The sequence below is a fragment of the Neodiprion fabricii genome, chromosome 5 (genome assembly GCF_021155785.1).
Source record: "Neodiprion fabricii isolate iyNeoFabr1 chromosome 5, iyNeoFabr1.1, whole genome shotgun sequence".
Lineage (NCBI taxonomy): Eukaryota > Metazoa > Arthropoda > Insecta > Hymenoptera > Diprionidae > Neodiprion > Neodiprion fabricii.
The window spans coordinates 18,094,712-18,114,549 of NC_060243.1; the positions used below are offsets into that span (position 1 = coordinate 18,094,712).

The 19,838-nt window shown below is 38.4% G+C and overlaps 2 protein-coding genes across 2 annotated transcripts; both read left to right on the forward strand.

Annotated features, from left to right (window-relative positions):
• Positions 1–2,536: 2,536 nt before the first annotated feature.
• Positions 2,537–4,190, forward strand: LOC124181989. Its single transcript, XM_046568764.1, has 3 exons — positions 2,537–2,633; positions 3,047–3,328; positions 4,038–4,190. The coding sequence occupies exons 1-3, from the start codon at positions 2,544–2,546 to the stop codon at positions 4,188–4,190; spliced, it is 525 nt and encodes a 174-aa protein (XP_046424720.1). The 5' UTR covers positions 2,537–2,543.
• A 721-nt stretch (positions 4,191–4,911) lies between these two features.
• Positions 4,912–19,798, forward strand: LOC124181990. Its single transcript, XM_046568765.1, has 20 exons — positions 4,912–5,149; positions 6,268–6,505; positions 7,057–7,228; positions 7,566–7,733; positions 7,953–8,383; positions 8,499–8,673; positions 8,746–9,004; positions 9,212–9,381; positions 9,555–9,955; positions 10,121–10,697; positions 10,755–10,954; positions 11,104–11,251; positions 11,882–12,078; positions 12,163–12,425; positions 12,771–13,056; positions 13,147–13,279; positions 13,885–14,078; positions 14,659–15,147; positions 16,818–17,151; positions 19,250–19,798. The coding sequence occupies exons 1-20, from the start codon at positions 4,912–4,914 to the stop codon at positions 19,796–19,798; spliced, it is 5,622 nt and encodes a 1,873-aa protein (XP_046424721.1).
• The last annotated feature ends 40 nt before the right edge of the window (positions 19,799–19,838 follow it).

Here is a 19,838-nt window from a genome sequence, read left to right on the forward strand (position 1 = left end):
CAACAACTTACGTTTTACTCTGCGCAGGCATTTCAAAATAGTCGTATAATGAAGCTGGTTTACAACTTTTCTCAAACTTCCATTCAGGTGCAGGCGAAACGAATTCCGGAAGCCGTCGACCTGCTTCAGGAGCTTTCTTACCTGGCTCAGGAAGACGTCGACATGTCCGCTACTATTTGGTACTACGCTCTTTGCCTGGACTTGATTCTTGAAGTAGGAGTATCAGTGGAATCGCTTGAATCTTGTCAAGAATTCACGAACAGATTTTTGGGTAAATTTTTCAGTTCACTTATTCGAATCTAGCAATCATCCAATTTTATTCTTGACTTTCTTTCCAAATTTGGCTTCGCGATTATCACTTATGCGATTTAAAGCACAGCTGCAATCGCTTGTTCTGTGTTTTTTTTTACATTTTTTACAGCAGCGAATGGGGCAAATCTCACCGTGATCAGAGATTCTGATGGATCAAAACGATTGATCACTAACATTTGGCTCCTGCTAACTAGGATGTAAGTTCAAAGAGTTTAGTCCGTTTTTCTATTAACTATGTGCACCCTGGTTAAAATTATATGCATTGAATTTTTATTTTGTTAATATTTTTTTTAACCCCGAATTTTCTTCATTTTCTTTGGTAAAGGTAACATTCTGAATAGTCTGAAAACTGAAGGTGAATTAAAATCTGCTTATGAGAAACTTAATTCGAGACTTAGGAAAGTGTAGAACTTTTTTTATGAGAATACAGATTTTTATTCACTCTTGAATCCCGGGATAACTTTTCGAGACTATAAAACAAACTTTTGCGATAAAAAATAGTATTGATTTTGTTCGGCTTAGATTAAGGAAAGAGGTTATATGTATAACAAGCAAAGGTCCGTCTCTAAATTCGTTTATTGTCACGATATGTTTAGTACCGAAGTTCTCTGTATACAGACGCTCTCGCTCCAGCGCGATCGTTTATACGGTCAGAAGCCCCCCCCCCCCCCCCCCCCTTCCATCGCCAAGCGAGGAGAGGGGAGGGGTGCGCACGCAACTGACAATGCTCGACATCCCGAGAACCTTGATTTCAGTATAAATTAAATCTATACTCATTTATTTGTCATTTATTACTTATATATTATTTAGCGCTATGGTAAATAACCCAAAATGTGATATTTTTGGATCAAGGTTCCGCAGGATCGAATAATTATTCTCATTTCATGCGTCATTACGACTCCGATTTTTACTTCGAATCTCAGAGAGAAGAAACCCTCCTCTGATTGTAGTACTTTAAATTCTCTGTTTCTCTCCCTCTCTCTCTCTCTCTCTCTCTCTCTCTCTCTCTCTCTCTCTCTCTCTCTCTCTCTCTCTCTCTCTCTCTCTCTCTCTCTCTCTCTCATTCCCATGCTCGCGACCCCAAAATCGGCCTCAGATTAACACACGGTTTACCTGTGCACGAGTGAATGATCCAACAAATCTCGGAAGCAACTTCCGCGAGAGATCTAACGCACACCCAGGGCTATTCCAAAGGACGCCCTGGGCCGTATGGCTTATCGGCTTAGGGGTCCCATGTCTCCCCGTACCTTTCGAGATTTCTAGGCGACGAGAGAGAGAGATTCATATTCTTTGCAGTCAAATATTATTTTATTATTCCTGCGCAACCGTTCACAAATTTTCATTCTCAATGAAAACCACATCGTCCGAAGCTTATCGCATTTATGATTGATCGTTCTCTCTGAATAAAACAATTTTAAATCTCTCACCAAGAAACATTTCATTCGGAAAGGCAAACAAATTCTGGACAAGATCTTCTGCGCGCAACAGATTACCTGCGATACCGCGATCGGAATTTATTGATTGTTTGTTTTGTGAAAATCAGGTCGTAGCGATCAATCAGTTCACGCTTCTACATATAGTGGTATTTCCACGAAAGGAAAACATCAATAGCGAAAACTCAAGTATAAATGCCTTACGCAGCGTTTTCATAATTTAATTTTAATTTTTATTTTAATATGACAACAAATGAAATCTGACATTCGAGACAAAGTAATGACAATAACTAAAACGGAAACGCTACTAATCAAGTAATAGTAATTGGAACGTATTAACTTGGATGAAAATAGTTGCAATAATTAAATCATAACAACTAAAAAGCAACAGATTTACTGAAAAGTAGATTATTCCATCAATTTTCTAGTTAATTTGCTTGGAGCTAATATTTTTTTAAAAACCAGTTTGTAGGTACTCTAAGCTTTCAATAAAAATTGTTCAGGAATTGTTCAGGAAAATTTTTGTACTCGTTTCTAATTTTAAACACGAACGAAATTTGTTTGATAACAAATTCGGGGCTAACTGAATTTCATTAAAACGGTGAGAACAAATTTCTAATATTAAAACTCTATTATACTCAGATAATTGGTAAAAAGAATCAAATAATCTTCGTAGAAGCATACTAGAATTTTCTGATTATTTTGTTTCATGGTGCAAAATTTTATCAGGATCCAATATATGAAATATGTTCTATATATAATATAATTACAATAAATTTAAAGCACGCTTACAGGGGAATGGATTCTGCAAAATATGAGCTTCCGCGTGACATTTATTTGGCTGAAACTAAGCACAGCAGTTATTCTGATTTGTGGACAATTTTAAAGGTTCGTCCATGCTTAGACTTTTCAACTTTCAAGGTGAATCAATTCTTTTCACTGCTTCAAACTGAATTTTCAACAAATCGAACATACGTTACTGTTTGTGAGTTTGCACACATTTATCTGTCATTTTCAGGCTAGTTTGAAAACACTTTTACATCATAGCCTTCGCAAAAATTGGCGATAATGTTAATTAAACATAGCAGTTTCCTACAAAATTTTTTTAATAACAAAAAACAAAGGGAAAAGATATAATCTCTATACTTTTTTAAATATACTCATGTCTTTGGGATATATAAAATCAGCTTTTGTGTACGTAAAAAAGTCAAAGGAATTGATGTAACCATTGTTTTTGTATTGATCATTTCGCAAAATTAGTTTTAACGTCGTACCGTCTTGTTGATAATTTATTTTCGCAGGCTGTGGAATGCCGGGTATTGAAGATAACGTATTTCTTGAACTACAAAAAGGCCAACACTTTGCCAGACGTTAGGAACGACGTAACCGAGTTCCTCGAGCATCTGACGAAAGCTTCAAAAATTTCCGGCTTCGTAAAGCCGCGACTGTTTTTATTGAAAGCGTACATGAACGTTATTCGAGGGCGCATGAACAAGGCGAAAAAACTTGTTGGTGTGGCTCTGAGAAATGCTCACAACCAAGAAAATCTCCTCATGCAAGCCTCCATCGAACTTCATAGAAAGGTGACTGCAGTTATATGATTTAAAACTAGTAAAAAAAAAACGAGTTGAGCGATTTTTTAGCACACTTTTGAAATTTTCAATTAGATACAAATCTGTTGTAAAAAATTTGAACTACATATTTTGTAAACTGAAAAATACAAGCCTTTATTTCTTATTGCAGTTTATAGGTCTGAAAAAGATATTATGACTAATCGTCGAAGTGTTCTCGAAATAATTTCATGCCATACTTCTAATATTTTTTATTCATCTTATCTCACTATTCAATTTATCGTATAAAAAAATTGTTCTCGACAATCGTAAAGCTTTCAAAAATCGTTCAAAAATCCTTTTACTCAGAATGCAGACGTTTTCGAATATTTTGGCAAACTGTATTTTTCGTCTATAATGAGTTAAAATGTGACGACCGTTTTTATACCCATAAAAAGTTTGAACTGTTTTCCTTTCATATTTATCTGAATTAATATCACGTAATTTTGAAACTGAACGGTAAGATTCATAAAAATATATGCGAAAAAATGAATGTATCAAAAAAATTTAACTCGTTTAACGGATTACGATTTGAATAAATTTCCGCCTAAAAAACTTTGGAAGCAAGATTGAAAACAATGTTTCGTTTTATACGAATAGATATTTTTGGTTCAGAAAATCTTTTCGAGATTGTGTAACAAATTGCACACTTTGTAAACGTTGTATTTTCTTTTTATTTTAGGCCTGGTTCGATAATTATTCAGCGACGAATATACACTGGATAGAACTTGCCAATCAAGAAGAACGCGTCGATTGGCACGACGTTTGCAATTTGTCAAACGTTGATTACATGTCGATTATGTACTGCCTTCCAAAACCAGAAAATCACCTTTGATTGCGTCGGATAGCTGTATCCGAACATTTCTCGAGCAGATCGCAGTAAAATAAGCATTGACAGATTTATGATGTCTAATTGGCAGATATAATTCATCGCCAAAAATGTTCAGACAGTTTGATGGAAAATCAGTATTACTTACATGTATAATTTACGTATTATAATTTTTCACTTGTTGAGAGTAAAATAAATTTCTACAGTTGGTATTCGACGTAGAAAATCATTTCAAATTTTATTCTTTGATATCTATGGGACATTCCACCCGAGGCGAATCGATCAATACAAAGCACGATTTTCGAAATGGTTTGAAATATTTATTTTAGAAAATCTACAGATATTACGCAGCGTGTAAGTAATGGAGGTATTAGAAATGTAGTTACAAGGGTATAGAATAAACATTCTACTAACAACGAGTGTTGAACCTCATCATATTCATTTGATAACGAATGTTTCAGTCAAGAGTTGTGATATTCCGAAAATGATTTCGGTGATACTGCTTGTCCACGAAAAAACCCGGTATACCAATGAATGGTAAAAAAAAGAAAATTCCTACGCTTCCATTCAATTTCAGTTGTTTTCATCGACTGACCGTTACCGATGCGTTAAAAAAACAAACGAATCAGCACGAAATTCATTTTTTAAACGGTGGCAGACATTTTTTCATCGGTCATAAAAAAGTCATTAAAATCGTGAAATATTGCGTTAGAGTTGAATGTGAATTATGCCGATGCTAGAACAGAAACAGCAGGAAGGAGGCGCGCTGGAGTCGGGAAATGCCAAAGAAGCGGGTAATTCGTACGTCAACGACGAGACTGACTATTCGATGTGGAAACAGCTGATTTTAATACACACGAAAAGCGCTTGGAATAATTTAATCGCATTGATGGTCTTCATTGAGTTCCAATTGGTCCTGTACGACGTATCTTTCAGAGGACGAACGTCATTTCCACCACAGACCAGTAATTTGTACATGCATACTAGATTTCTTTAAAATCATACAAATTTTATATCGTATCAGAAGTCTGAGGTGATTTTTTTTTTTTTTTTAAGTATAGTATGAACCTGTGAAAAGTTTACCGTTCCGCGATACGCAATTAAGTGGTTATAATAAATAATCAGTCTACAAGTAATCACTCTGTTTTGTATATTTTCATTTCAAATTTTCTCTGATAATGATCATCGATTTTTTTTTTTTTATTGTTTCTTGCTTCTGACCGTACTTATTTGATTGTTACTTTTATCGAAAACAATTTTCGCCTGTAAATAGAGTTCAATTGCCTGATAAGCCTGATAAGTTTCCCCGTGTTTTTTTTTGTTTTCGTTTTTCGATTTTAGATCTTATAGTGACGGACTTTAAGTAACGTCTTTCATTATTATTGTTCATACGCAACAAATAATGAAAAATTCCAATACGCTTTTCCTGTAGACGATTTGGCAAGCGAAAAAATGGCGATGGATATCGTGTACGTCTTTGATGTACTGGCTGCAACAATGTACAAGAAATGGACAAGTTTGTCTTTAATTTACGGTCACCCAACTAGGCCGGTGTTTCTCCTCGTCGCGGACATCATATCACTTTTCCCGCTCAGTTGGTTTTACCGTTTGGTAATAAACAAATGGGATCTGGAAGTCTACTACCTTCTGAGCATCAATCGTCTCCTCAGAATACATCGGCTCTTCAACTTTTTCCGTACGAAACTTGAACTTGATACAAACTTGTGGAAAAAATAACTATCGAAGTTTGACAAAACTGCGTAATGCTAGTCACAAGTCGAAACACTTTTCATACTCGTCTTGTACTGTTTCAGTTTTTTAAATGGTTCCATAATATATCGTGAACTGCAGTTCTTTTAATTTGTTTTTAGTAACAGGTTTGCAGATAAATTCACTATTTTATAATCTTGCCATGACTCGAGTTTCAAAAATACAAGAATGTTCTCTTTTATTAAGGTTCAGTGAAGTTGAAAAAAAAATCAGAAAGCTCGAATTGGTGATTTTTCTTAGAAATGCGTAAATAATTGTTAGGTTATGTCGTATTTTTGGTGTAAAAATCACTTCTTCAACCTAACACTCGTAGGTGTAATTCGACGCAGCGTGGGTCAGAGAACAGTTTCCATAAGGATTATAGAACTGCTTGTCCTGCTTTTTTCAATGACGGGTGTCGCAATCGCGGTGATGATTCGCACCGTTGACATGATTAAGCTTGATTTAAAATGGTTAGCGATAATCGAGGAACGATCTACAAATCCCAAGAGCGAGTTTGAATGGTGTGTCATCTGCTACTACGTTATAATGACACAAGTATCCGGCCATGGGTGAGTGTCGAACAAATAAAGAAATTAATCACTGATCGTGCAGTTATTCGACTCTGTTTCAATTTCTTTGTTTAAATGTAATTATTGGTAGATTCGATCGTGTTTTTAAATCGAGAAACTGTAGAAACAATGTATACGAGTTTGCATGTCCACTCAAAAACGCTTGAACTGTTTCCAAAGACTGTACAAAGATCTTCTCAACAGCAAAAGTACTTAAATTTGTTTTTGTCAATTCGCGCTCAAAGCATAAAACGTGTCCCAGACATGATTCGACGTTTTTGAATTATTAGCATTTTGCTTTCAATAACGAAACTGGGATTTTGTACTTTTGTTATTGGATTGCGCTGAGGTTCTTGATGGATTTTTCAAAATTCTTCAATGTTAAAGTTGAAAAGAGTCCATGATGAAAAATTCTGTAAGTTTCCTTTTCAACTTTCCGATACCTTGCAGCTTGTCCGATTTCTCCCGAAGAATATGAACAAAGATTTTTAGAAGAAAAGTCGTTTGTGATGTGAAATGACATAAAAAGCTGATTGTACAAATTATTTCAGTTTTCCCGAAGTCTATCCAGCAAACTATAGTTTCGTTTTTATCGTGATCGTACTTGCTGCTCTGTGGATGGTTCAGGCCTTTGAAATCGCTCACATGACGGATATACTCGTGCAAAGGGATTACAATCGCTCACTTTTTCATCGTGAGATGCATCTGATCACTTCATATATGGTGAGTCCTAATATTACAAGTTATGAAAGAAAGTATACGATACCCTTGAAGCTGTAGAAAAATTATGGAATTAAAGAGATCTCTTATCGAAATTTTACCAACTTCCATTTTTTTTTTTTTGTTCTGTTTTTTAGTCAAGTGTTGATCGGACCGAACAGTCAATTATTTTAGGCAATCTCTCGGTTACGATGATTTTGATTTTAACGTGCATTAAAAATGTGTTCTAGGTCTAAAAAAATATCACCTGAAAACATTTTATGATTCTGGTTTTAATGGATGAGGTCCTTTCTCACTCCTAATTTAGTATAGTCTGATTTCTGTGTCGCGATTTGAACAGGATGAGATAACAGCCCCGAAAGAGATGCGATACAAGGTGGAAAAGTACTTTACTTATTTTTGGAAGAAGCAAGGTAACTCCGAGTTCAATATAATGAAATTCACTCTTTATCCAACCATATTCCTGAAGGAATGCGCTTTGGAATTGGCCTGGGATGCTTACAAGCATGTGAGTGAATTTTAACAAGGTGGAAAGGAGACAATATATTAAAAGGGTACTGATTAAACCTATTTCAAGCTGACAATTCTGTTATGATCCAGATTCATTATTATCAAAGAAACACGTGTCTGACCCCTGAAATCAAAACTATCTTGTCAGTTTAGACGGTGTAATATTGTCAGACAAGATGAGTACAAATTATACTCACACGGTAGAAATGATTTGCAGTCGCACCTGTTCCGCGATCAACCGATCCCATTCCTTCGGAATTTGGCAATACTTTTCGAGCATGAATATTACCGTCCCGGCGAAGTGATATTCCGCAAGTACGAGTGGAAGACGAAATTGATCTACGTCGTAAAAGGTGTCATCCAACTTCTGTCGGAGGAGGACGACCAGTCACCGATCCTGAGTTTTTCCGGGGGAACAGTTCTCGGCGAAAGCACCTTGATCCTTAGCCACAGATCGCTCTGCAACGTGATCGCCTGCACGGAGGTGGAACTGAACGTGCTGCATCGGCACAAATTTGTCGAATTGATGTCATCCAGGTACCATGGAATTCACAGGGTCATTCAGTCCAGGGTCAGACTCAGGTACTGGAAAGCAGTCAGGATGGTAGCCATCGGCGCTGCTCTTCAGAAGAACAAGTCCCACATTGTGTAAGCAATTTCATTACAAATGGAAGGAAATGAAACAGTGTTCCAAGCGACATCCTTCCACGATTTTTCTCGGTTGAAATGCCAGAAAATTTTCCCTAGGATTACCTCTTTTCAGAAACGTGCCCGCCTGCACTGACATAGCTTGGCTCAAGCAGACCCTGACAGTGTTGCAAAATCGGACAAATCGTATAACTCGAAGAGAAAAGAGAGGCGTGCAGACGGACACAGTTTTCACATCCACAGATTTCAGATATACATTCGCATTTTTGGATATGCTCGTCATATCGGACGTATGTATTGAATTTTTTTCACAGGTGTAAATAATTTATTCAAAGAAGCTGTGATTAAATCCTGGTTTTCAGGACATCGCCACCATGACGGAACAGGTTTGTCTCAACAATGGTAAATTACCATGGATATTCTGCCCTGATACGATGATTCTCAAATACTGGAGAGCTTTCGTAATGGCCTGTTGTCTCGTTCTGACTGCAATTATTCCTCTCCATGTCACCCTACCGAGTTTCCAGGTTATTGATCTCATCTTCGGTCTCCACGTACTTTCTCTGGTCTATCTTTTTGATTTTCTCATCATTTCGTCAACCGTGATTCACGAGAACGACAGTAAGTCGCAACATACATGTTAGTAACCATACAGTCGCATCGGTAGTAAACTTTTTAGAAATATTTCTCCTATCTTTCGTTTCTACAACAAGAGATATGAGAATATATAGGTACAGTTTGTTGGTTGCATTTAATAAATCTTGTTCAGAAACAGCTCGATTTACCTTATTTAACTTTTTCCATTCATCTTGCTCATTTTTGGAACAGTGGTGTACACGGACATTCTTGACATTATCTCCAGGAGGATGCATTACATGAGTTACTGGGCTGACTTCATGGCTGCCTTCCCTGCCGATTGGATATTAGAAATGTTCGGATCCAGAGATGCGCAGGTTCTTGCCTACTGCAAGCTCAATCGATTAGTGAAGATTTACAAGGTCAGTATCCATCGGTTGACTATACATATCAATCATCAAATATTGTATATTTCATGACGTAGTATTCACTATTCCCAGAAACAATAGGTATGAAATGTATCATTGAAATGAATCAGTGACATGTTCGGAAACTGTTTGCCTGTGTAAAAATAATTGACCTTCCCATATTTCAGTTCAGCGAGCTCTTTTCGTTTCTCGAAAACAAGATGATCCTATCCTCGAAAAAGATACTCATGATAAAGTACGCGTTCTACATGATGACACTGATTTACTTGTCCGGAGCTTACATATTGCTCGCAACCTGCCCATATTCCCAGTGCGATTCGTCGGGATGGCTGCAGATATTCTTAGCAACTTCCAACGAGGATATGACTGGAAGGTTCCTGGCTTCCAGCCTCTTTTATGCTTCTCAGATTCTCATTGGCGTGGGTATAGACCTCATAGTCCCTGTATTAGTGACCGAGTACCTTGTCAGCATTTCACTCATCGTTATTGGAGCCACTGTGTTCGTCTACTTCATTTCATCTGCCACCGCCTGCCAAATACTCGACGGATTCACCAAGACTTGGCTCAGGTTTATCTCACTTCATTCGCACCTGCATCAGATAATTTTTTAATATAAGTCAGAAGTTGTGGAATTCAATCCCACTCACGCTTGAAGTTAGTTCTGACCCCCCAAGTTTTAGAATAGAGATATTTTGAAAATATAACAATATGAAGGGATTATGGATCGCAACAGATTTAATACCGCAAACATCGCATTGATGATGGATATAAATATGGTCACCAAGTCGATTCAGAACCGAGTGTTCTGCTACCTCGAGATGGAGTGGTTCGCCAACAAGGCCCACGTTTTGACCTTTGAGCGGCAGATCTTCGACACGATGACCGCGAAGCTGAGACAGGAGCTGGACATTGAGCGTTTCGCATCGCTGATAAGAAAGGTTGAGTTCTTTGGTGGTATGAGCGAAGAGTGTATAAACGAAATATGCTCTGTCTGTCGACTGATGCTTCTTCCGCCGCACGAGGTGTTGGGCTACAGAGGCAGCGAGTGCCAGGAGATGTACATAATAGAAAAGGGACACTGTCAAATATGGAGGAATGTTGACTGGACGCCGATCGATTTGACGAAGGGAACGGAACTCTACGTTCTTGAGATGTGCTGCAGCATGAACAAGGTTCACACTGTGACGACCGTAACTCACGCTTCCGTCGTCCAGATTCGACTCCGGGACTTGATGCAAGTGCTGTCCAAATTCCTGCTAGAGAAAAGGTGCCTCACTCGGGTGTTGGCTAAGTTTAGGAACTCAGCGGAGGTATGAGGATCGGATATTTCTTACGATAGTCTTTTGATTCCTGTTTCGTTGGCACAGTTTACGAAGCTCGTCAGCATTCAGTCCAATCGTATGATGCCAAACGAGATGGCGGAGATTGAGAAAAAGTGGCAAGAAATCGAGGACCTCACGCGACGACAGAAAAGCCCGAAAATTCAAAGTTTGGAAAAGGATACTTTGTCAGATCATGCGATTGGCAATGTCTCTGGGGAGCGATCTTGGAGGCACACATTGATGATGTAAGTCGTATTGCGCAGTGAAGATGTGAGACCGAACAAGCCCAAGCTGATAATAAATTTTCTATATAAGGCTTTAGAGATTCCGATATATAAACATTCGCAAAATTAGATATGCTGCAAGTTCAGTGACTAAACTGTTATTTCTCTAGGTTATTCTTATTCAAGTCCACTATCAATCCTGACGGAAGATTCATTAAAATCTGGGAAGGTGTTCGGTTCACCTGCGCTTATCTACTTATCACACTTTATTCAGGAGATGCTATCTTCTCTCAACTTATGCCTGATTTTTTTCGAATCGTAGGTACATTTGGTTCTTATAGTTACACAATTGGATCGTAGTTAGGATTCAGTTGATCTATTATGGTCTGATCGAAAACGTAATAAAACGTTGGTGTAAAAATGAAAAATATAGCTTGTCAATTTAACTGGATGAAAACGGTTGCTTCTTACAAGGTGAAAAAAAAATTGGAAATCATGAATTTGAAGTAAACGAACATTTGAGTATTACATTGTTTCATCATGAAACGTATATCATTAAGCTCATTTTGATCAGTTATATCTTATTTTCTGCGTAAATTAATGTTATATGAGTAGCTTTAAATACATTTGTGATAGCATTAATCCATCTTTTGCCAAATCTTAAGTATGTAAATGATAACTTACGACCACCATTGCTCTCGGCGCAATTGCTCAAGACCAGATCCGTCTCAGGGAATGTGTGGAGAGTTAAATTGCAAATGAAATTCATTAAAAATCAGCCAAAGATACGTGTTCGAGGATGTAAAAAAGACAGAAATACTTGGTCATCGGTTTCAAGCGTTATTACAAACTGAATCTCTCTTTCACCATTCAACAGTGACAATCGCATTTCATTAATCACGTGCACGAGGTCCATATATTGACGAAATCCCGCTCACATAATTCCAGACAGCGATATCAACTCTGAATTTGATGATGGTGATTGACTTTTACGTGCAACTCCACGTCCAGTTTTATAACAATCACAGAATCCTGGTAACACATCCATTATCAACCGCTAAAAACTACGTATTCAGCGGAATGATCGTTGACCTGATCGCAGTGTTTCCTTTCGAATACTTCTTCCTCTCACCAGCCTCCCGAAAGTGAGTATCAGCAAACAAAAGCGTCGACCATCAAAATGGGTGTTCATCGGTGACTTCTGACACTTCCACATGTTCCCATTTCAGCGCCAAGACGCTCTGGTTCTACAGACTCAACAGAATCCTGATGACGCACCGAATGATCGCCGATCTGATGCACTACTACTCCTGGCCATACACCCTCAAGTATATGAGCTGCGTGATATTTCTCCCGCTGATCACCCTGATCGGACACGTTTTTGCCTGCGCTCTTCTCCACGAGTTATGCGACTTGGGAAGTGACGTTAAAAAGAACGAAGACTTTGCTCCTGGGATATCTTGCAGTCTCGAAAACGTTCAGATGAAACACGGTGGGTGAAATTTGAACTTTGAAATTTGAAAACGAACTGGGAAAAATCCGGAGACATCAAAAATTGAAGGGTCCTGAGTAAAAACCGCTTTAGTCCACTCGGACTGACTTCAAATAAAGTGCTAATTAAGATTTATTTTCTCCTACGAATCCAATTCTTCTGGCAGGTTTTTCTTAGACTGATGCTGGTTTTCTTATTTGACAGTGGTATTTTCTGACAGTAGTCTCTAATGCCACAACGATGGTATCGCTAACTCGTTTTCGATTGAAAATGGACTGATGAGCTTATTATCCTGGGCCCTTCAATTTACCTCTTTCATTTTTGTTCTTTGGTTGATCATTTCAGAAGAACGAGATCCGATAACACCCTTGAAGATGTACATTTATTCGTTGCTTTACGTATGTGCAACTTTGACGAGAATCGGAGACGTGAATTTGAAACCTATGAGGTACAGCTCGGTGGTCTACATTCTCGTAATGACTTCAATGAGTTTTCTGCTTCTGATGATCGTCGTGACGCACACAATATCAACGATATCGCAGAAAGACGCAAAGCTCACCGCTTACCAGCAGCAAATGATGATCCTGATGTCATATCTGAAGGAAAACAAAGTTTCCACGGAACTTCGACAGTGTGTTTATATCGTCAATGTGCGATTCCTGTCAACTAAATTGGCAAACATCGTAGCTTGTGACTTGTATCCTTATTTCCTGATTTGCAGTGAAGTCGTAAACTACTTTGAGAACTTCTGGATCCTCAGGCGAGGAACTTCGATCATCAAACAAATGCAGCTCTTTCCTCCTGCATTGAAGGACGACGTTCTATGGTGTGTCTATGGGCCGTCACTGATGAAAGTAAGTATTCTACCGAATTTGGATCACTTTTCAATCCAATTCAATCCAATTTTTCTTCTGAAATTCAATCACTTTTGTGACGTAAAACTGAACATGCTAATACAAGTGATTAGAGATAAGGTCTTTGCATTTGGAAACTACAACATATCGATGGAGTTGACGAATTAAATAAATGAAATCTTTGTCTAAACGAAAAGCTTGCGCTAGATATATAGTTGTTCAAATCGTCAAGTGTCATGAGTTCAAGAATTTTTGTGTCTAATGTTGATTTCATATTTAATTTTTCGTTTCGAGTTTAAATAGCTGCTAGTTTTGCAAATAATAAATAATTTACCAACTAGATGTCAGTGGTTTTGGATAAGTCATTTTTTCTAAGTTTATAATATCAGGTCGAATGATTTTTTGGTGTACCAGATCTGTTTGATATATTAAGAAAATTCTTTTTCAGCCTGTCAACGTTCATAATTAATTTATATAATGAAATTCAGATCAACGAATCTAAGTTCAATTTACTTGTGAAAAAGTTTTGATGCTAAGAGCAATTTTCCACAAACATTGAAAGGATTTGTCACGAAATTGCTTACGGAGTCATTTTATTCCTCCAGAGTCCTGGATTCTCGCAGAAAAATGAATCCTTCTTCCGATCCCTCTTTCGCAACATGGAAGTCAAGTTTTATTCCAAAAGGTCGGAGATCATGACAGTAAATCTAGTTCACCGTTCAGTCTACTTCATTCATCGGGGATTGGCCGAAGCTTTTGGTCCAGACGGAACTCTTATCGCAGTTCTTGGCTGTGGAAGGTAAGCCATGAAGACTTCTCAGAGGAAAAAGTTATAATCTAACCCTCAGACAATCATAGAACGTTCTATGATTTGTTTGAAACGTTTGTCATCTTGACAAAAGCCCGATCAAACATCGGTGATGTGACTTCCGGGTGGGTCCATCAATTATCTGTAAACAGTCCAGGGTCAAGGCATCGATTTTTCTGCAGTTTTGTTATCTTTTAGTATTCGACATCACCTTCAATCCTATTTTTACCAACGAATTCGGCCGTTCATGAAGTAAAATCAACTCCCAAGGTTTACCTAAATGTAAAAACACCGCCACGTTATCGCCTCTTAATAGCGAATAACGTCTAGTTCATTGAAACAAGCAAAAAATGTTCCTGTAATCGAGAAATCCTGGGCAATTGATTTTTAGGGATTGTTTTTATCCTTTGAGCGACCAAATTGGCGCTTGAAAAAAGTACATGCCGAATGTTTTTTGGTATAGAACAAGGTATCTCAGATTGAAGAGAATCGGTGACGTACAACTCGGGTACTTTTCTTGCTAGGACATACGGGAAGATACAAAACAATTGTTTGACAAGTCCTTTTACAGCATTTTTGGAAACTTTACTGGCTCTTCAACGATGCGACAAACTTGTAGCATCGTGACCCGAACTCACGTCGAAGCGATAGTGATCGATTCGACCGATTTCTTCAACCTTATGATGAGCCATCCGGGAATGAAGAAGAGATTTTTAAGCGCTGTGGCGTTAAACACTGACTTTCTGGAGACAGAATGCGAGGCGGAAACAACGAAAGACACTGGAGACCAGTTTCGGACAAAATCCTCAGTGTTCATCCTACTGCCTAACTCAAAACTTGTACGAGCCTGGGAGATTTTTGCGGTACTCTTCAGCTGCCACTTCGCCTTCAGCGTCTGTCTTTACCACATAGCTGTCAACCACTTCAAAAGTAGATACTCGCTGATCATCCTCTATGTCACCGATCTCATTTTCCTTGTGAAAATCGTGCTGGTCTTCTTCACCGCCTTCGAAGACGACCTCGGTGATTTCGTAGTTGATAAAGCTGAAATTGCTCGAAGGTGAGAAGATCGGTTCTTGACTACATGGGGTCTAAAAAACTTTATAAGCCCTTTCAGACCTCTCTTGGCGCTAATTTTAACCAATGCTCTTTGATCTGCCAAGTTGAATCGACATTGCACCGAGATAATTTTCAAGTTGTGGTTATTGTACAGTCCTTAAATATTCTCGTATTTTCATTACTACCGAAAAAAATAGTTTTTTTTTTTTCTTTTTGTAAAATGAAAATGAGTTTTGTAACTGCAACCACAAAATCTGGCATGACTTACTGGCCTGAGACGGAGAATTATCGCAAAAAATTTCTACAAATCAATACAGGATTTTTATAAATTGAATTTCCTGTGCTTTTCTCGGTTATTAAGCAGTATTGAAATATCTTTGAAATTGAAAGATTCTGAATGATACGTATGAGACGTTTGATTTTTAGATTTTTCAGTTTCAAATGTCTAATTTTGATAACCTTGACTTCAAAATTAGAATTACCAACTGAAATAACATTCAGAAAATGAATTTTATATTTGAAAGATCTTTTTCTGTTTTGGGTCCATAATCTGTCAATTTACCGTATGCATTTTTCAAAACCCCCCATTAAATCTACAATTCAAGCCTGAATTATCAAAATTTAAAAAGCGTTACTGAAAATTCATAAGTTTTACTTGCAAAAAAATAGATCGACTATTTTGTCAGCTGAAAAAACGTACGAATTATTAGAAGACTCAATGAATCGGAATTTGCAAACGTTGTTATTTGTGTAAATTATTGAAATACTCACATCGATAATGTCCCGGATGGTTTTGAAGTGTCATAAAAATGATTGACATCGATGTTTTTACAAATAATTCAGAAACTTACTAGTTTTTCCATGTAAAATATTATTCACTGTTATTATTGACACCATTTTTCAGGTTTCACCGTTCGAAAATTGGACTCTATCTTCACATATTAACGTTAATCCCCTTCGAAATTTCGTGCATCTTTATCGCTGACATTCATGCAAGATGGCACGCGTTGCCTTGGTACAGGATGAACCGGGTGCTAAGACTGGTTAGTTTTTTAGTTTTATGAGCCTCGCAAGTCTTCCGAATACAGCGAAAAATATTTCCCGTTGCGGCTGCTTCACGGTCCTTAAAAATTACCATTTTTTACCATTATTCGTTCTATGTTTTCCTGTAACATGTTGCGATGATTCGATTTTTTTGCAATATTGAATTGATGTCGAGACGTTGAAATGGAAAAATGTTGTAAACCAAAGAAACAGGCTTCATGTTGCATTAACCAGAAAACATTGTAGTGACCAACATATATATTAAAGTAACCAAGGCAGCTTGATATTTCATAATCTAGGTCAAGTTTTTTTATGATCCAAGAGTGGCCCGATTTTAACTTTTTCCAACTTACCAACTCTGAATAGTTATTTATACCATTTTGTTTTTCTCATTATAATTTCACTGATATTGGAACCGTTGTCGCAATGAAATCGAGTCGCCTAAAATTTTTTGCGACTGTAACTAGTGAAATTTGTCTTTTTGCAGCGCACTTTTTCCTTCCTTGATAATTTCTTTTAATAAACTTTTCAGATACTGGTGTCGAATTATTTCCGGACCGTCTGTAACCGGCTGAACGTGAACATATCCGGAATGCGTATTTGCTACTTGATGGTTTTGCTTGGCAGTCTTCTTCACGCGGCAACTTGCTTTCTGATAATCGCACAGAAGGCGGCATTCGACGATATGACAGCCCTCGAAGGGCTCGAAATTTACGTCAATAATTTTTACGCGGTTTCCGCAACCTTCGCGGTCATATCCTCGCGAATCATCGCCAAAAACTCGCTCGAGGCTTGCTACTTCATCGTTTTGTTCCTCATATTTTATGTCGCCTACTCCGTTTTGCTCGGCGAAATTTGCGCCATAGTTGGCATCAATCAGTTCATCATGAACGAGTACGAGCGCCGGATAAACTTCTTCCGGGATCGCATGAACTGCATGGATCTGACTTACGCTCTCAAGGTAAGAAGATCATTCCAAAAACATCGGATCCGCCATTTGGAGTATTAAATTTTTTCGGAATTAGAGTTTCGAAAATCGCAATGTTGAAATAACGTTGCATATTGAGAAAAACCAATATTTCGCAACTTTGGTACTGCAACCTGGGATTCAAAGAACTGTAAGAAAAGAAAAATCATCAAATTTTGGAAAGCCGAGTATTTCAAAATCATACTAAAGTTGCAATATAATGATTTTTCTTTCCATATTTCGTGACGTTAACGATACTATCTTCAATATAGTGATTTTCGTGAATATTGAGTCACTTTTTCGTTCTGATGACTATGTATAATTAGGTAGACGATTTTGAATTTTGTTCTCGCCTTTCCACTGATCACATGTTTTGAGACGTTAGAGCGTGTATCAATGTATCTGAGAAAATTCCGGTTTGACCATCTCTTCGATTTCTAATAAGGCTTCTCCGATGTATAAAAATCAATTCCTCACCGGCAATAGCGAGAAAAAAAAAAGATCTCAAACTGGATTTTCTTTGGAAGCTAAAATCACTATTTATAATAAGGTGGCGAAAAAATTCTCAACGATTAACAAAATCTGAGAGTTTAAGCCAAGTTAAGCAACTTTAAAGAGGTTGGTTGGTCGAAAATCGAAGGAATCTGCTAGATTTTTACCAATTTTTTTTGTTTTTCTTTATAAATCCAATAATTTGTATTTCTCTATTTTTAAAGAGGTCTTCTTAGCCGACGAGTATAATAATTCATTAGATGAAGATGTTAGTGACAAACCTCACAGCCAGGTACTACAAGTACCCAAATTTCCTTTTGTACTAGCTATAGGTCTCACCGTCACCCTTCTCGATAGACTCAAAACAATAATAGTGGGCTCGGGGTCGATGTAAGGATCAATAACATGGCCACCAGATATGAAACTGTACCTCACGGTTCATTGGACAGGCTTTACATTCATTCAATCAGTAATTATTCAACGCTTGTGTCAACTTGGGAGACTTTTTAACAGTTATCCGTTCGACACGGGTCTCGTCGCGAGCAGAACCGGAGTAGGCCCCAGGACGACGTGTACAGGTACCATCTCACCCGAAATCATCGGTCAGTACCTGTACTGTTTTAACGGGGTCTGCAAGCCGTTGCCGGCTACCCGACACGGAAACCACCCCAGGGTAGCTTAGCTACCCCGACAAGGCCAACCCAAGCGGCTACAACAGTTTTGTTTAAACTTGTTACTTATTTTTAAGTGTTCGTGATCCGTGGACTGTAACAACCATGTTGGTTTCCCAACGTGTCAACCACCCCGGGTCAAAACCTCACCCATGAGGCCCCGGGAAGGTCAGCGCGAGAGTCCCCAACCGGCTCTACCCAGTTCTGCTCTCGCATCTAATTACTCGATCACAATTATAATCGAAACACAATCCCAATACCATTTAATAATCAAATCGATCATTATGAGCCTCGATTCGTCGAGTTGATAGCCCCATGTTCACACAGTTCACTGTATCACTCTCGCACACATAACGAGCTACTTTCAACGAGACTCACGTGTTATTCCTTCCGAGTTTCGACTAATACTGATTTGGTTTTGGCTTCTTCTCCATATTCTCTTCTCGCTTGCTCTCGCGGGGATTTTGTGAACTTTGGACCGTATTGTCATGTTGACCACTCGTTGTAGTGTGCGTGAGATTAGCGTACTTCGATTCAATACATTCTGTCCCTTTACAAATCTCTAGCTGATCTATAGCGGTCGTTCACCCCCTCGCCTTTACATACCTTTCTGTTATTACGTATGGTTTCAAGTAATGCTCATCCAAACTGTAGTGCGACTGTGTACACTTCTTAATTTTTCACACATTCTCAGGTTGAGATCGCGTTAAACATCGGATTATAACTTAATAATCACACGTTGCAATAATGATCTGTGGCAACGGCCAATTACGAAATTATAGGTCATAAAGGACTAATTTTAGTCGTTGATTTCTGTCTATGCATTGGTATGCGTCGCCAACAAAAGAGCACCGCTGTTTGGTCAGTCAACCACCTCAACGATCTGTTTTCAAAAACGTATCGCTTTACAAAAATGTTTAATCCTTCAGCTGAGCGCTTGGAACTACGGATCAAAGCTCTGGGACATGCGGAGCGGTCAGCAAACGCCGGTTTTGATGAGCGAGTTGCCGGTTTATCTTCAATACGCGGTTTCGTACCAAATGTACGGACGCCATCTTCGGCGAAGCAGCGTTTTCGGCGAGTTACACGAGGACTTCATAAAACAGCTGACCTTCCACTTCAAGGACAGCCTCTTTTTTCCGGGCGATACTATCGTGCACGTCGGCGAAGTCGACGAGACCATTTATTTCGTTCACAAGGGAACCGTCAACGTCACTGTCCAGGAATCACTCGTCGACGAGGAAGACACCCGGTTGACAAAGACCCTTAGAGCCGGCGATTCCTTCGGAATTCTCCAAGGTCTTTACGAAAAAATGCCTCACAACGCGACTTACACCGCTCAAACGACGACGCACATCGTTTACCTGAATCGGCCCGACTGGATTTACCTTTTGAAGTATTTTCCCGTCACTGCTGTCAAATTGTACAGAGAAGCCACACGTCTTATCCAATCCTCTGGACTCGAGGTTTTCGTTTGAAGCACTTCGTAATTGTCATCACGAATTTTTACTCTGACAA